The sequence below is a fragment of the Lissotriton vulgaris genome, chromosome 7 (genome assembly GCF_964263255.1).
Source record: "Lissotriton vulgaris chromosome 7, aLisVul1.2, whole genome shotgun sequence".
Taxonomy (NCBI): Eukaryota; Metazoa; Chordata; class Amphibia; order Caudata; family Salamandridae; genus Lissotriton; species Lissotriton vulgaris.
The window spans coordinates 540451481-540469662 of NC_141695.1; the positions used below are offsets into that span (position 1 = coordinate 540451481).

Here is an 18182-nt window from a genome sequence, read left to right on the forward strand (position 1 = left end):
GAGACATAACAAGATAAAAGCCTGCAAAGCCAGGATGAGACCATTAGGGGTGCCCCAGCACACGAGGGTGCAGAGTGTTTGTTGCTTGTGAGCCCAAACGGAGAAGTACGGGGATTAGCGACACCTTCCCCCCACGGACTGTCACTGCGAGGGAGCTGTGTTCTACGGACATAGGACTCGAACTACCAGGAGTCCCTCCTGTAGCGGGGCTGGAGCACCGCCCCTCCTGATGCTATTTAAAGAGCCATAATCTCCGCCGCGCGGGAGTGCGCCGAGAGAAGCCTGGGACAAGGGCAGAACCGCCTGTGGCCGTCCGGGGCCGGTCGTGGCTGGGCTGGGCCACCCCACTTACGTTTGGACATTTTCAGGCTTTCTGTCTGTTTTCTTTGCTGTTAGTTTAATGTGCTTGTCCAGCTGTTGGGTGCACTTATCTGCTAGTGTTCTTTGCGATGCCAATGACAACTCGTTCTGGGAAGTCCGAGAGGGGGCGGGCTGGTTATATAAGCGGCACGATGGACCAGTTTATCACTCTAGCTTTTTCAGTCATCGAGAAAGAGATTGCCATTACGGAGCGCCGCCTCTCTCTCGAGCAGCTTAACCACAAACGCTCCTCCATTGGGCCCCTGGCTCTAGCAAATTTCCCGGTACATACAGCTGAGCTCTCTGATTCAGGTTCTCCCAGTGCTGACCAACTTAGATCTGGTGCCGTTAAGGCCAGCCTGGATAACCTTAATGCCCTTGAACTCCGAAGGCCCCCGGCCACCCAACCTGAACGGGTGCCGATTGAGCCCTCAGAGCCTCTTGTTCCCTTGAGTATTTCTATCCACTCTGAGAGTCCCCCTGTCCAACCAGATGTAGCGCCCATTAATATAGTCAGAGCAGCGCCCCTTAAGAGGAAAAGAACTATAAGTCTACGTAGGGGTAACCACCTAAAACCGCCTAAGAAGCCCAGAGGCAATTGCTCTAGGGGTTGTGCGAAATCTTCAGGGTTGGGGGTCGGGACGAGGCAGACTCAGTCAGAGTTACAAGGGATCCCATCCTCTGATGGTCAGTTGTCATGTACTCCATCTGAGCAGGAGAATGCCAATGTACAGCCTACTTCCTTAGCCAGCACCTCACTTGAATTCCCCTCTATCACTCAAATTGAGAAATTAATTAAATCCCTGATACTCCCGGTAATCGAAAGAGTGAAGGTCTTGTCGGAGAGGCTAGATAGATTTGAGCAAGCCACTCTCGACAATTTCTTTTCACTCAAGTCCTTAATAAAACTACATTCTAAAAACCGGGAGGATGACTTTAGAATTAATGTAAGTCAACAGGTGGATTCCTCTCCTGCAGAGACGAGAGCACCCATTTCATCAGGGGTAGTGCCTGGGGTAAATGTGAGCGCCGGAGTTAACATCGAGGGTGGTCAAACTTGCCCCACTGCCCCACCGAGCTCGAACCCCAGTCTGACCCTGATTAAAGGGACACAAGGTCCCCCCCAAGGTCGACCTGCTAAGAACAAAGGCACCTCTAACAGCGTGGGGGGTGGTGGGGGTCAGAATGGTAATACATCTGTTCCACCTAAAGTGATGGTCACAGTAGAGAAGGGAGCTATTGACCCTCCCCTATTAAACTTTCCCCATGTCAACCTACCTCCTGATTGCCAGCCATATGTAGCAGTGCTCACCGGGGTTCCACAACTGAAGGGGGGTGAAATCTAAATCGTACGATGAATTGAAAAATAAAACAATGTTCTGGCTAAGGGAAAATAGACCGTTGCCTAGTTCACTTGATGGGAGGGTTCTCCATGTTGAGACGGGTTAGCTGGGTAGGGAGTAGGCCTAAGGACACGAGGGGAGATTGCATCCTGGTTAATTTCAGGGATGCTAGGGTAGCAAGTTATATCTGAAACTATCATTCTAGCCAGGGTAGTTTGGGAATTAGCACCCACGACCTCAGCTATTTCCACTCCTATCCAGTAAACTATCATCTTGTTAGCCCACCAATCTGGAGAGAATGGGAGAGAGGGCTGTATCATCATGATTTCCACCCCACATGGCCGTTTTTGCTGAATTCAGGCCTAGGCATCAATAGGCCAGGGTGGGATTGTTGACTTGACGCCCACCACCTACACGAGATGTTACCTGCTGCAACCATTACATCTGTGAGTTGTAGGGTGTTTGAGCAGGGGGTATTACATAACCATCTGTATCCTCTTGAGTCCACTCCCTCGCCTTCCCTTTGCCATGTGAATAAGTCTGCACCTGTCTGTTCTCCACCTGGAGACTATTGCATGCTAGCTGAGATGGAGGGCTCACCTCTGGGAAATGGTTCATTATTAACATACCCAGTCAGCAGCCTCCAGTAGAGCTAGACTTAGCACACAGTAATATGAAGATTGTTAGCTGGAACATAGTGCGTATCTCCAGAAACCTTGATTTCCCAGACTGGAACATCTTTATTGAGTTATTTGGGATATGCATTTTCCAAGAGACCTGGTGCCTGGAGCCTTGCTATGAGGTTGGATATTCCACGTACTTGGTTCCTGCAATCTCCCCCACTGCAGGGAGGGGTCACCCCTCAGGAGGCCTTCTTATTTGGGTCAGCATTTCCCTGGGGTGTCAAATTAAGCTCAGAGAAACCAACTCTCCTGACCTAATGAGATTATCAGTTAGGGGGCCTAAGAGAGGACCTACCCTGGAAATATTTAACATCTATGCTAAAGGCACAAAAGGGGGCCTTCCTTCTCCAATTCTATCTGTGCTCGAAGACGATCTTAGACGGTGCTCTCACGATATGCATGTTATGGTTGCCGGGGACTTTCACTGCACCTTTGAGCCCCTTGCGACAGATGACATTTTGGGTACCTCAGAGGAGGATGCCAAGAGGGGTATTCCTTCCCTAACAATAGCGCCTATAAAGAGGTGGTCCCAACGGGTAATCAAGCTCAATGCTCTCACCATGCAATATGGGCTAAGGGCGGCAAATTGTAGATCAATTTCAGACCCTTGTGGAGCACATACGTTCAACAGGGTAGACCATTCGTCAAGAATCGATTACATTCTCCTAGATTTTAAACTTTGGAACCATATGCGGGATATGGAAGTACTACCCACTATGGATAGCGACCATAACCCTCTATCTCTGATCCTGACTCCTTTGTGGTCGGCATCAAAAGGCCTGCAGGAACCATCTATGCAGCGCACAACTGGGGGAAGTACATCCCTCAAATTGCGGGAGGCGTCTGAAATGGCGCAAGGTTACCATGGATGAAGAGAAGGTCCAGACTACAGGGGTACTTTTGGCAAATGCCGTGACCAGGTTGGAGACCGCCACCTTGCACCCTCCGGAGGTATCCCTGCTGTTTTGTGACACCATCAATGCCCTGGGAGAGTTATTTTTAATTTGCAGCCGGGGTCCTCCAGCGAGAGAGTGCTGGAGATATGAGAGCATTCCGGGCTGGTATTCAACTAAATGTCGGCGGGCAAAAAGGACACTGTTGGAAGCAGTAAAACTTAAGGGACCTGCGCTGATTCAGGTGGCAAGAAAGTAGTATAAGCACGCTGTTAACGAAGCCAAGAATGAGAGGGAGGACTTGTTCTGGCGTAACCTGAAGGAGGCTAGTGCAGGGAGGGATTCCAAGGGCTTTTGGGACCTAGTAAGAGCTAGGAATAGGCCACTCTATACCCTTATAACCTGTAATATACCAGAGGAGGCATGGTTTAGTCACTTCTCCCTCCTCTACTCTACCAACCTGGATCCAAGGGCAGGGCAGACCAACTTTTCTCCTATGGGCCCCTATGGGTTGCCTGAAGATCTCACCTTTACTGGTAAAGGAGTGTGATAAAATCATTAATCCCCAATAAAGCAGCAGGCCCTGACGGACTACCGGGGGACTTGCTTCGCCTCAATCTCGTGGAGTGGGGGAGGCTCATTTCATCATTACTAAAAGCAACTTTTTTAGGTGTGGATCTCCCAGAATCTTGGATGGGAGCTGATGTCGTCCCTGTCTTCAAAAAGGGGAGTCGGAACGACCCAGCAAATTACCGCCCGATAAGCCTAATCGACTCCACTCAGAAGGTGGTAGGAAAGGTGGTTCTGGGGAGAATACTCCAGTGGATTGACGACAACAAAATGCTCTCCGACTACCAAGCAGGTCTTAGGACCGGTACGGGGACTATTGAGCAGTCATTCAGATTGCTGCTCCTTTACTGGAAGGTAGTCGTGCTGGGCAAGGGCAGTCTTTATCTGGCTTTTATCGACTTAAAGACTGCCTTTGACTTGGTGCCCCGGGATCGCCTGTGGAAGGTCCAGCTAGATCTGGGGATGCCCGCTTATATAGTGTCCCTATTGGTGAAGCTCCATTCTGGCAATTTTGCGCAGGTGAGATGGGGTAGGCAGGGCCAAAAGACAGCTAGAGTGCCAGTAAACAGGGGCGTCCGCCAGGGTTGTGTTCTTGCCCCCACTCTGTTCTCATTGTATGTGAACGGAGTGGTGGAGCATCTTCTGGAAATTCCATCTGACTCACCAACCCTGGCGGGCAAGAGAATTCCAACTCTCCTGTTCGCTGAGGACACCCTTTTAATCTCCAAATCCCCCATGGGTCTACAGAGGCTTTTGGACAGTTTCCAATCTTTCTGTGTAAGTAGAGGGTTACTGATTAACAAAGAAAAGACAAAGTATTTGATATTGAACCCCCCCAAAAGGCTTGGTCGGGCACCTTTACTCAACCTAGTTCCCCTGGAAAGGGAAAAGGAATTTGATTATCTGGGCATACGTTTAACGGATACTATGCGGTGGAACTCCCACCTACAGAAGATGTTATTAAGCCACAAAAGGGTGGGTGGGGCTCTTCTTAAAGAACAGCGATCGTCCTCTTGTAAACCCATTGCCCCTGTGCTAGATATATATAAGGCGAGAGGTGTCAGTGCAGCACTTTATGGGGTAGAGCTCTGGGGAACCCATATTGTTGACCAGCTTTCTTGCTCAGAGAACAAAGTTCTGAGGGACCTAATGGCTCGCTCTCAGAGTACCCCAATGCTCCCTCTGCTTTTAGATTTGGGATGCCGCTCTATTAAAAGGTCAGGCAAAGCTCCGTCCCCTATTACTTTGGGCCCGTCTGTGGAGGGTGCCAGAACTTGCCAGTTATGCGGAAGGCTTGAAGGAGGTATGGTCATGGTCTGGTTGGTCTAAAATCAGGTGGCTTAGGGACGTCAAATTCTTGCCTGGGGAGCTGGGGCTTGGGGAGGGTTGGTTAACTAGATCTGCCCCTCCAAAGTCTGTCCTTAAGAATATGTATTGGAACTGGGTAGCTGTGAAGAGCAGCACTAATCCCAACCACTGCAGAGCAACCAGTGAGTTCCTCATGATTAAGGACGTGCCCATCCGTGAACCCTACCTTGATTTAATCTCAAAATCCAAAGATAGGGCCTTGTATTTTGAGTTCAGAATAGGTACGCTGCCAGTGGGTGAATTGACTGCCCGCTGGAAAATCCCGGCCCAAACTTCCCCTTTTTGACCATTCTTTGTGCTTAGGGTCGAGTCTGTTGCCCACTTCCTATTTAAATGCCCCGCCTACAAACTTCCGCGATTAAGGTGGTTGAAACCATTGTGTAAGGAGTTGGGCACCAGACAACACATAACCGCAATGCGTATTCTGAAGTCCGATACTCCGCCTTTGTTCATGTGCGGCATGGCTAAGTTTTTAAATTGGGCTTTGAAGATTAGATTCAAAAGACTAAATGAAATTGTTTAATGATGGTCATTTTGTTAAACCCTTTTATCTATTTTATTGATGTTGTGTGTCTTTTTTATCCCATTGAATGGTTTTTTACTGTTATGTAACGCTTTTTAAGATATGTTTTTATCGAAATAAAGCCTATTTGACTTGACTTGACTACTGCGAGACCATACGAACGACAAAATGAGAGTTCTACCAATGATCTTAACATCATAAGCTGGGTGGAGTGGGAGATATGGGGAACGCAATGCCTGGGCATGGCTCTGGTGGGCCAAATACTAATGTTCAAAAACAACAAATACCCCTGCTCTAGGAAAAATGCAGTAAAGTCACAGTAGTTTCTGGTTGTGGAAACAGTAGTAAGATGAGCACATCAACATATATCAAAGTCAGTAGATGGCGGTATGCCAGAAGAAAGTTCGATAATGAGTGGAATTCTTGTTGTGGAAAGCAGTTTATTGTTTCTCTTGTTATGGCCAACACGTGTTTCATCGCAGGGAAACCAGACTGCGAATCTTCAGGGCTGGATAAATATACAAAAAATGCATTTGTATGATTGTCCTATGTGAGCTAAGCAAGTGAAAAAAGGTGGTTGGTGGACCCTTCGTGATACATTGTGGGCATGCCATGGAGTGACTAGGTGAAAAAACGTATGACTTGAATTCTGGAGCTTAAGTGCCTTTGGTGTATGTGACTGGTGAAGTTTTTATACCGTGGTTAAGCAGATTGTGTGGAAATGACTGCAGACAATCTGTGGCTGGGAAGTTCTAAAAAAGGAAACACATTGACCAGTATGCATAAATACATTTTGAAGATGGAAATACATCGAGGCGAAAAAACTGAAGTGCAAGTGCTCAGATGTACAACCCATTGTGACCTAAAGTGACTGCTAAGTGGGTACTTAAATGATCAAAACATATATCCAAACATTTTGTAGATAATATCGACTAATTAGTGAAATCCGACCGGTAACCGTTTTCTTAAACATGTTGTATGATTAAAACCTATATCAAAAACCAAAATATTCTGTAAGACGACCGGTACATGTAGTAGGGAGTGTTTGAGGACATTGTCGATTGGTGCTAAATAGGATCCAGAAGGTTAGAGAATTAGTGCTATATTTTAGAACACTCATGAGGTGCTCAATCTGTCGATTTAGTTGTACAGCCCTTTAGTGGTGTCAACCTTTTGTGGCAACAGACGGTCATTCCGTACGTTACTGGTCAATGTAAGCGTTATAACACGGAAAAGGAGGATAGCTATTCTATGGGTGTGTTTTTTGAAAAAGCACTCTAATAGATCTGTTTTCAGAACACCAAACGCAAAGAATTACAAAAAACGAAGAACATATGATTGTATTGCAGAGGTTTTACGCAGCTTTCCTTATATTGGTGGGTGGTTGGGTTATGTAATAAAGGAAACGATCTAGTCATGTTCTGGGGTAGAAATGGTAAATCAACATTAGTAAAACTCACCCTTTTAAATAACAAAAGCCGGGATTGGTAATGGGACCAACACCCAGAGAGGCGAGTGTACCGGGAGGAGAATATGTTAGAGCTGTAACGCTCGAAAAAGAGGGCAAACAGGCGGGTGCACCTAGTCTTTCTGCTACTGAGAGGCGGAAATGAGGCCATTCCAGAACACTCTATCGTATTTAGTATCTCTTCTAAACTTTGCCAATAATATTACATAAATAATGACATAACACCGCTCTAGTCTTTCTGCTACTGAGAGGCGGAAATGAGGCTTAAATAGAGGTCCCCACTTCCGGCCGGGCACCGTCTTCGACAAACGGCGCCGGGAACTACAGGAGGGGGAACGAATGGCAACAGGTAAAGCATCCAGTTTTATACACCGGCCTTTACGCACTTTCGAAACGCTATTTGAATAGTATAGAAGCGAACCATACCACATCGCTTGTTTCTCTATTTACTATCTTTACAGGTGCACCCGCCTGTTTGCCCTCTTTTTCGAGCGTTACAGCTCTAACATATTCTCCTCCCGGTTTCAGTCATCCAGATGAGCCCGATAAGGTATGAAGATATGTCCTAATTTTGGTCGCCCCTGTGTATTTAAATTCTTTTAAGGGTTCCTCATGTGTGTTTTTTGTTTGAAACCCCGTGTCTTTGGTTATAGGAGCTAACCTACCACGCGTGTACAGCGCGTCCTTCATACACTCGCCTCTCTGGGTGTTGGTCCCATTACCAATCCCGGCTTTTGTTATTTAAAAGGGTGAGTTTTACTAATGTTGATTTACCATTTCTACCCCAGAACATGACTAGATCGTTTCCTTTATTACATAACCCAACCACCCACCAATATAAGGAAAGCTGCGTAAAACCTCTGCAATACAATCATATGTTCTTCGTTTTTTGTAATTCTTTGCGTTTGGTGTTCTGAAAACAGATCTATTAGAGTGCTTTTTCAAAAAACACACCCATAGAATAGCTATCCTCCTTTTCCGTGTTATAACGCTTACATTGACCAGTAACGTACGGAATGACCGTCTGTTGCCACAAAAGGTTGACACCACTAAAGGGCTGTACAACTAAATCGACAGATTGAGCACCTCATGAGTGTTCTAAAATATAGCACTAATTCTCTAACCTTCTGGATCCTATTTAGCACCAATCGACAATGTCCTCAAACACTCCCTACTACATGTACCGGTCGTCTTACAGAATATTTTGGTTTTTGATATAGGTTTTAATCATACAACATGTTTAAGAAAACGGTTACCGGTCGGATTTCACTAATTAGTCGATATTATCTACAAAATGTTTGGATATATGTTTTGATCATTTAAGTACCCACTTAGCAGTCACTTTAGGTCACAATGGGTTGTACATCTGAGCACTTGCACTTCAGTTTTTTCGCCTCGATGTATTTCCATCTTCAAAATGTATTTATGCATACTGGTCAATGTGTTTCCTTTTTTAGAACTTCCCAGCCACAGATTGTCTGCAGTCATTTCCACACAATCTGCTTAACCACGGTATAAAAACTTCACCAGTCACATACACCAAAGGCACTTAAGCTCCAGAATTCAAGTCATACGTTTTTTCACCTAGTCACTCCATGGCATGCCCACAATGTATCACGAAGGGTCCACCAACCACCTTTTTTCACTTGCTTAGCTCACATAGGACAATCATACAAATGCATTTTTTGTATATTTATCCAGCCCTGAAGATTCGCAGTCTGGTTTCCCTGCGATGAAACACGTGTTGGCCATAACAAGAGAAACAATAAACTGCTTTCCACAACAAGAATTCCACTCATTATCGAACTTTCTTCTGGCATACCGCCATCTACTGACTTTGATATATGTTGATGTGCTCATCTTACTACTGTTTCCACAACCAGAAACTACTGTGACTTTACTGCATTTTTCCTAGAGCAGGGGTATTTGTTGTTTTTGTGCCTACCTGTGTGGATTTATCCACCCTGAGCGGTTACGAGGGATTACCGCCCACCCCATTGCCTGGAAACTGTTACTTTGAACTCACCCTAAAACCCTGCGATCACACGGCTGTGCGCCCGTCCTAATCTGGAATACCTGAAACCCTCCCAGCAGCTCAATAGCAAATACTAATGTTGCCTTAAGTGAGCCTGGTTTAATTGGTTATGTCCCTCTATATAATCACTGACAATAGATCATTTTCCTAACCACACCTTCGATCCTAAATCCGATTGACGTGGAATCACCATCTTTGAAATTGGTCAAATCTCACATTCCGCAGGTGGGAGTATTATCCATCAACTCATTTTCTTTAGTTGAGCAGCCACACTCTCGTGTGGCATTTAAAACCTAGATCAGAAATAAAGTCTAGGTGCCTTTTTTCATGCGGATCCGCCCCAATAAGCCCTTCCTCTGAGACACCCCTCACTAGCCTTATATCCGTCCTCGCTACAATTCCATCTCCCCTATCACCTCAAAAGCCAAAGCCCGTCTAGCCCACGCTCTTCTTACACTCAAATTGCTTTGGAGGCACCTAATGTCTACCTTATGTTATTTTTCCTCGCCCCCTCCTATGAGACGCCCATAGAACACTTCATTCTAATCCAGTTTTTCCTCGCTAGACCCTCTGCTTACCTCTATTCTGCTCCTTTGTTCTCAGCACTTCCGGTTCCGTGCTAAGTGCACTTCTGATAGGATAGTGACATTCCCATTAGAGGATTTACAGTTCGCAACTGCCTACGAGACACGTCACGTCCTATAACTGCGTCTCTCGGTATGTCAGCCACATCGCCGCCTATGCAACATCTAGAAAGCGGCTTTGCACGTTGATTGAGTGATGCGCGATCTTGGCAGTTGGAATAACGGTTTCTCTGCAGCGTTCAGGGAAGGATTCAGCTAACAATGAATGTGAAGTATAGAGAGCTAAAAGCATCGTGACTGACAATCAATTTCACGTGGGCAGGCGTTGCCCTCTGGCCCCGTGTTTTTTCTCGAATGACCAATACAAAATGTAGGAAATCACCTAAAGCAGGAATTTTTCGCTACAATGGCACACGCTCTAAACAGTGAATACAATATTCCATAATAATCCTTGACTGATATTTAAAGTAGGCAAAGACGAAAAGACTGTGTAAAAACGGTTACAAGTTATTTTATATTAAGTTATGTTTAAGTACAATGTCCGAGTCTTTTCAGAATCTTTAAACGTGTATCAACGGCCATTACGTTTTTTGGGGATTGGTGACATCCTCAGAGCTGTTAAGATAAAAAAATTAGCCTGGGACTAGGTAGTGTAGTGCACAAGCCAGTTAAGAGGTGAGAAGAGGTGTGGGGGGAGAGGAGGAGACGTCATTTTTGGAAGCTAAGCCCCGTCCTTTGCAGACTGGGGGCGTGTTTTTCGTGGAGTGAAGGAAACAAAAAAAACATGCCCCTCAATTCGAAACGGACGGGGCTCAGCTACCAAAAATGACGTCACAGAACCCTCTTCTCCAATGGCTGGCCCCTGTTTAGGCAGCCAGCCAATGGAGAAGAAGGGCAGGTTCAAGCCTTTCTACTCTGAGACATAAGATCTCGCCAGCGAGACTGCGCATGCGCAGCCTATGCTAGCCGAGACCTAAAAACTAAATATTTAAGCTTCAAGCACTTTAAGGTAAACTCCCCTGACCACACTCCAATACAAAACCTGTCCTCACAACATTCACAAGTCCCCAGGTTTCCAAATCACACAACGACAAAGATGACACAGACACAACTAACAGTCCCACTTTCTCTATCTTCCAAATTCAGAACACACCCATCTAGATGGGCAACAAACACAGGCAAACATTCACACACAAAAGTGCAGCCCAGCACTCCAACACATGGAACACCCAGTTTCACTAGCAGCTCAGACCAAAGTGATCAACAGTTAGTCCAAAGAAAGCACTTAATCTAAACTCAGAACCCGGCCCTCTGGAAATTACACAGGGAAAAGTAGGGACGTCTTCCGAACACAAGCATGACAGCATCCAGTATATGCATAGAGAAAACATTATTGATACAACACAATAATCAAACACTAGAGAACTCCAGTAATGCAATTATTAACTCCAGACCACATCAGCATGTAAAGAAGTACTCATCTACAAAACACTAGATCTACATCAAAAAACTTATATTCAAGCACAACGCTGCAAACTGAATAAAATGCACCACAAAACAATCAATCACTCTAGTACAACACACCTTTAAATTCTCTCTTTGGTAAAGAATGACGACTCAGGCGAAATGTGTGGCGTTAACCCACATCAGGCAAAACTTGTCGCCATCACCTAGGACACCATGGAGTACTACCCTTGCCCACATGTTCACTTCATGGATACTTCCGACTGCAACATCGTGGCTCCCTTCTCCCACATCACATCCAACTGGTACTCTCTCATACAACTTCTCACAACATGGTACTACTCTTCAAATAACTAAGCACACAATCATGAACTCCCCCATACAACCTATAGTAACGGTACTGCATGTTCCCCAACAGAAACACAAGAGTACTACACTCGTATTTCTTGTGACGGGATACGACTCTACCGCATATCTGCAACACTTGAGCACACACAATTCGCATGTAGCTACACAACATACAGATGAGTACTACAACCTCTTCTCCTAACTACTAACTGGACTGCAAATGAAGTTGAAAGCACATTTTCACACACTGCTCTCAAAGCAAGCAATTGGTGGATAATTTAAACTTCCAAATATGTCTTGCAGTACTAAGCATTCAACACACCACAAACATTATCAAAAACTGTAATTCCCAAACCAACTGAGCCCTAACACACTTCAACATACTAAACCGGATACGCATCAAAAGCATGATGTGTAAGGAATACAACAAAACATAAGAACTATAAACTAACATGTTTCCAACCTAATACACATCCCAGTTAGTGGGAAAAAGGCACATTTTTTAAGAGAAGTACATAATATAATACAAACTCCATGAATACCAAATAAACCCGATGATTAATTAACTGAATGTTATATTTTAACAGGACAATTTTCAAATTACATGGCAGGTGATGTTTCAACTTCCCATGACTTTAGAACACAGTATACCCTCTGACAAGAGTTTCATTTATATCTCCGATGGCCTTGGATATAATCCTGCTTTTTTTTAATAATTCACAAGGAGGCCTTAGGTCGTCTTTCTTCAAAATTTCCAGACCAGTCTCAATTTAACATCTGCTTACTATCTTCCATCATGATGTTAAAGTCTGTATAGCCAGGGCCTCCACTCCGACACTTAGGCCTGGAATCCAAGACATCTGCGAGTCGCTTGCATGAGCAAGTTGTAATGTTCCTAAAGATCACATTGTTTTCTTCCAGCCCGACTGAATTGTGCCAGAGAGGAAAGTCCCCATTTATCTGGTGCCTATACTGTTACAAACATTTGACAAACGCCTCAACCACTGCGTCAGTTGGAGTCTTGACATCTCCTAAGGTCAATCTGGACAGTGCGCCATAAATATGTGAATGCCCACAGGACCCTCCACAGAACTGTGTTGGAGAGGGAACCATATGATTTTTCAATTAGGTTTACTGAGACAAAGCCTAGTCCATGCCAGTGCCTTAGTCAACTTAATTGAAAAATCACACTGCACATACACAAACACTGCTCATTATGTCACAGCTGAATGTATTACTGCCTGATGCTCCAGGAGGCATTTCACAGTTCTGCTTAGTGTAAAGGAGAATCCAGGCCCTTCCCACCGTCTCCACAGCACTACCCTTATTACACTGTCTCCACAGCATTGTCCTTAAGCTTAGGATTATTCACTGGGACACATTTCCTCAGTATGTAACTTCCCACAGCTTGTTCCTTGTCCTTACCAGAGATTTCCCACCCACTTCACTGGGATTTGAGGGTAGATGGCCCCATACTAGTCCTCCACAGTCACAGGGCCATCTTCCTCCTCACAGGCCTCCTCTTCTTTTGCCAGAAATGGCTCCTAACTACCACCAATGCCTTACTGCATTTTCATGCAAGTTCTTAACAACTTTAGGCCAAACTGTTGTAGTTGGAAGGTAGGGTCTTCACACAAGAACAGGAGTCACTCAGATAGGGGGTATGTTCTGTATTTCATGTTAGCCCTTAATTTAGAGCAATAGCAGGTAGGTCCTGTCAGTCCTCCATCCTCGCTCCAACTGTCCATATCTCCAGGCTTCCACTGAATACTACACACTCACACACTGTATTACATCATTCACTTTCAGCGTTAACTCAACTCAGCACTCTAGACACCAATTCATACATACATCATAACACATACATTTTAGCTAAAGAGATGCATCTGGGTGGAATTATTTTTTACTTGCTTAAAACTATTGACATTTAAAATGAGAATTAGCTTTTTTGCTCCTAGCAAAATATTTTTACTCCCAGCTTCCAAAAGTAGTAAGTAAAATACTCCCACTTTAAAATGTGTCTTGGGACTTCCCACTAACACATCAAAGACAAAACTTAACTAGGAACCTTTGCTTCCTTTGAGTTAGGCAATCTTCCCTCAGTCTCTGAAAAACAACAATTACTCATTTCAGGGGTGTAGAATTATTATAGCCCGATGCCCAGAAAACATTGTTTGGGGTCAAGGACAAAAAGTTTTCATATTTATTTGGTCCTTATGACAAGTAAGCACAGGCTTCTGCAGCACAAACTCTTTGACTGGCAATTTATAGTACCACATTATGGAACGACCTTATCAGCAGTTAAGGTAATATTTGGGTCCATATGTTAATGCTGTTCGAACTTGTATTCATGGTTCATTAATGCAAAGCCTTCATTATTAGGGTGAGCACTCTAAGAATATGTTATAAGCTTGGACTGACAATCTGACAGAGGTTCCAGTATAAAAAACGTGTACACATCTTTACAAAGTTTACCAATATGAGGCTGCGTAAAATGCTCACAGAAGGCTCTATGATTAGATACAAATATTTGCAGAAGCTTGAAAGCAAGATTGATTATTCTTTGCTTTCCAAATTAAATGTTTACACAAAAAATGCAACTAGGAAAAAACGTTTTGCTAATCTACTGTGAAACTTTAGGTACCGTTTCTTAGAAGCATCATTTAGTAAAATGTGTTGATGCATGTTAATACTTTACAAAAATATTCAGAATGGAAAATCAGTGCAAACAGTTCGGACAAGATTGTATCGAGCATAAAAATAAACAAGTACTGGAAAAGTCAATAGGTCGGACATTGGTGGTCAGCCTTTTGGGTTTGTCAACGCGTGTCTTGTTTTTACATCGTTTTTGAACAATTTTATTATTGTGGGACATGCCAGGCACTTACAATTATAAAAAAACAATGGCAATAATATTTTTTGGTCTCAAAACGCCCACATAGCCACAGTAGTTCCTGGCACTGAACAAATCTACTTTGTGTGCTGATATGCTGCTTGTAAAAGTGCAGAATGCTGTAACTCATAATGAAGCCAGACAATAGGTAGAGAGGCAGATAGTTTTAATAAAAACAAAAAAGGTCTTTGCTAATGTCAGACCTAATAAAGGACCCAATTCTTAAAGTAGGTCACAGAGTGCACCCATCGTATATTTCCCTGCATTAGTGCAGATTTACGGCTTTTATAAATTCACAAGAATTTACAGAAGTAAGCCAGGAAATCGTACTTCTAGAAATTATTTGTGAACTGCATTTTAGCGTAAGCAAATATGCATGTGTAGATTTTCTCTTTTGAAAATCTGTTAAGAGTTTGCAAGTTATTTTTCCCTCCAATCACTTTTTCCCTTAACCCAGTAAGGATTTACTTCTGCCCTTGTCAGGAGTAAATTTCCAACCTTTCGGAGTATGGGAAAAGATTAAAGAGCTTAGGACCCTGAAGCATGCAAGTTACCAGGTTTGCACATTCTCAAAAGGGCATTCCAACCCTGCAACTATTGCTCACCACTACCTTCTGCCCCAGTATGTAGCTCTGCAGAAAGGTGGCAAAATAATGGAACTGCTAGTATTCAAACCCTACTCTAGAATAAACCCTGGCATAACCAAACAGGTTAATATCAAAGCTTTTAGGTAATGAGGTTGCGCCCATAATTAGTCTGCATACTACATGGCACTAAAGGGACAAGTGGATTTTTTTTACAGGACAAGTAGATTTATGAAGCAACCTGTCCGTCTAAGTAAGTATTTTACTGAATTCGATTCCCGTCATTTGATAACTAACCGACCTAGAACCCGAAGAATAGGCCTAACAATGTAATTGGTTACAATAGCGACATATAATATAGCCGAAAACATGATCAGCCACTGTAACTAGCCAGGTTGTTTTTCGTTAAATTTGGAGCAAGCGGGCAAGACATGTGAATGCCACTTTCATATATCACCATCTAACTAACTGTCAACTTGGAATGCTCACACTTGAACATTCCACAGGGGAAATGAACCACGGCTGGTGAAGGGAGGAGAATCTGAAGACAATGGTTAAGATGAATATAGCATACTGGGAGGGATCAATGCAGTTGCTCCAAGTTCAGAACATGAGTTATACTATGTGAGAATGTTTTGGCGTTTTGCTAATGTAACAAGTGGGGAACTCAAGGATCCATTGGGGCGTTCCAGCAGGACGGCATTACAAAAGTTACTCCAACTCACAAATGCGCCTCATTTTGAATCTACGACCTTTATTTTGAGTGCAGTTTTCTGTAGTGATACTGCACGCTGTTGGCCTATTGCATTGAACGCCAATAAACTGTTAAATATTATCATATGTATGACATAGGACCGCATATACAACTTTGACAGACTCAAAACTATTGAATCCTAACTTGCAAGGGCTTTGAAGACGTAGCGTCACTCAAAGGAAGCTACTACTACTCAGGCTGGGGTACTACGCTTTAATTAAGAGACAACCCATATTTTTTCCCCAAATCCCTCAGATTTAACCCCACTTACTTGGCGCTGCAACATCTCGATGAAGTCGCACGTCACTTCTGCTCCACGCAATCACTTCCGGCTTTTTCCCTTGTCAACTCGAGCAGCTCCGGAATCATAGAAACAGAAAAAGGACAAAACGCGCCACGACCTCTTCTCTGTTACTTTAGTAAACTCCTTTGGCATGAACCCGTATTTTAAACAGGATCAAATACCTATTCAAGAAGGCTGCGTGAAATAGCTCCCTTTCTGATGTATACTACGACTTCTTAGAATTGGTCACTAAAATTATTACAAAGAGGATTTTGTTTTAGGATCGTCCTAAAAGTAACTATTGCGAGCATGACTAGAACAGTATTATAAAACTATGCATGTAAAATACAAGAAGCCAGTCTCCGTTTGCCACAATTAACAATGATAAAAAGTGTACTACATTGAAGTGAAACGCATTGATTACGGTATACAGGTTTGACATTTAAATATGGCCGCTTCAAAATATTAGCAGGCTCTCCCTGTTTATGTCGCTATAAAATGCCTTGTGAAAATTATCGGCAACCATGATGATTAATTGTAATGACATTTATATAGCAGTCAGTCAGTCAAGTAATTTTTATTTCGATCGTATATTATAAAAGATGCATAGTAACCATCCAAATCATTAAAAAAACGCTGTCTATTAACATTAATATTAAATACAAGTATAACAATTTAAAAACTGTACAGCATTAAAAAGGATGTATGACGTAACAACGCATACTTTTTCAACGCACACCATTACAACGCAATTTTTACAGAGCAGGATCCTTTCAACAAATGCCTTCACCACCCCCTTTTCTGAATCATTTTGTCCACCATCAGCGTGGAAGGGTATACTCAGATGTGAGTCCCTTGCTCATTACACCATCAGGATTCAAGCAAGCCGGGCCGACGACGGCTGAAATGCCAGAAACCGGTCCCGGTAGCTTGTTTTCTTCCCAGTATAAGAATTGGCTTGGTAGTTTGGTTTGCCCTGTTCCCATCATGCACTGTGTGGTGTTGCGCTCAAGTCTACGAGCGTGAACGCGATGACGCGTCACGCTGTAGACGGAGCGAGGCACGCGCGCATGCGTGGTCGGCAGGACTAGGAAAGGCGCGAACAAGATATCGGCAGTTAGCGACCGGAGCAGGAGCTGGATAGACGCTCGGCGCTCTATGTGTTTGAGATAAATTGTAACGTTTAAATAAAACAAACTACAAGCACTGGAAGTCTCTGAGCACTGTGTGGGGGCAAACAATATTCATTACAGTGGCGACGAGGACTGGGATCACCCCACTGTCTCCACACAGCCTGGCTGGAAGATCGACACCCTGAGCATCAGCAGACCATCCCGAGCTAAGAGAACTTTGCATAGGAGGCAGTGCCAACATCGGAACATAGAGCGCGGCAGTAGCACCTTACCAGCACCGGAGCCTGAGGAGTGCCCTTCCTCCCTACAACTCGGCAGAGGCACCAGCCACAGACACCATTCAAGGTCAGTGCTGTCCCGGAGTGCGAGGGGTACATCAGCCAGTACCCTGGCAACCAAAGAGGAAGCCCAGGATCCAGAGGAGGGCGAGCAGTCTCTCAACCTCCCTCGAGGGACTGCGGACAACACCCCAGGCAGCCCCAGAGGCCAAGGAGAGGTTGCAGGGGGATCAAAATCTCCCAGTGCACCAAACAGCCCCAGAGCCCAAGCAGAGGCACCCAAGGACGAACCCAAGATGGCCAACCAATCATCTGCCTTGATGGCTCCCATCCCCTTCCTGCCCAGACCAGGCGAACCCCAAATGAAGTGGGAGGACTGGAGGGAGTACTTCAAAAACTACATAGAAGCCCTAGAGGACGAGAATGGAGAACCATACCCCCCAGCTAGAAAAAAGAGGTTGTTGCTCCACAACCTAGGCCCGAAAGGCGTGCGAGTTTTTGCCAACATCGTGCCCAAGGAACGTGATGCGACAGAGGACGACGTCTTCATGAACGCACTGGAAGACCTAGATAATCACTTCAGACCAGCAGTTTGTGTGTCCATAGACCGGTACAATT

The 18182-nt window shown here is 44.4% G+C and overlaps 1 protein-coding gene across 1 annotated transcript in view; it reads right to left on the reverse strand.

The window, feature by feature from the left end:
• TVP23C (trans-golgi network vesicle protein 23 homolog C) overlaps window positions 1–16236 on the reverse strand; it is a 110281-nt gene extending 94045 nt beyond the window's left edge. The window contains exon 1 of the mRNA XM_086930614.1: window positions 16142–16236. Coding sequence (XP_086786740.1) covers window positions 16142–16156 — 15 coding nt within the window. The 5' untranslated portion in view covers window positions 16157–16236. The remainder of the gene's footprint in view (window positions 1–16141) is intronic.
• Window positions 16237–18182: the final 1946 nt, after the last annotated feature.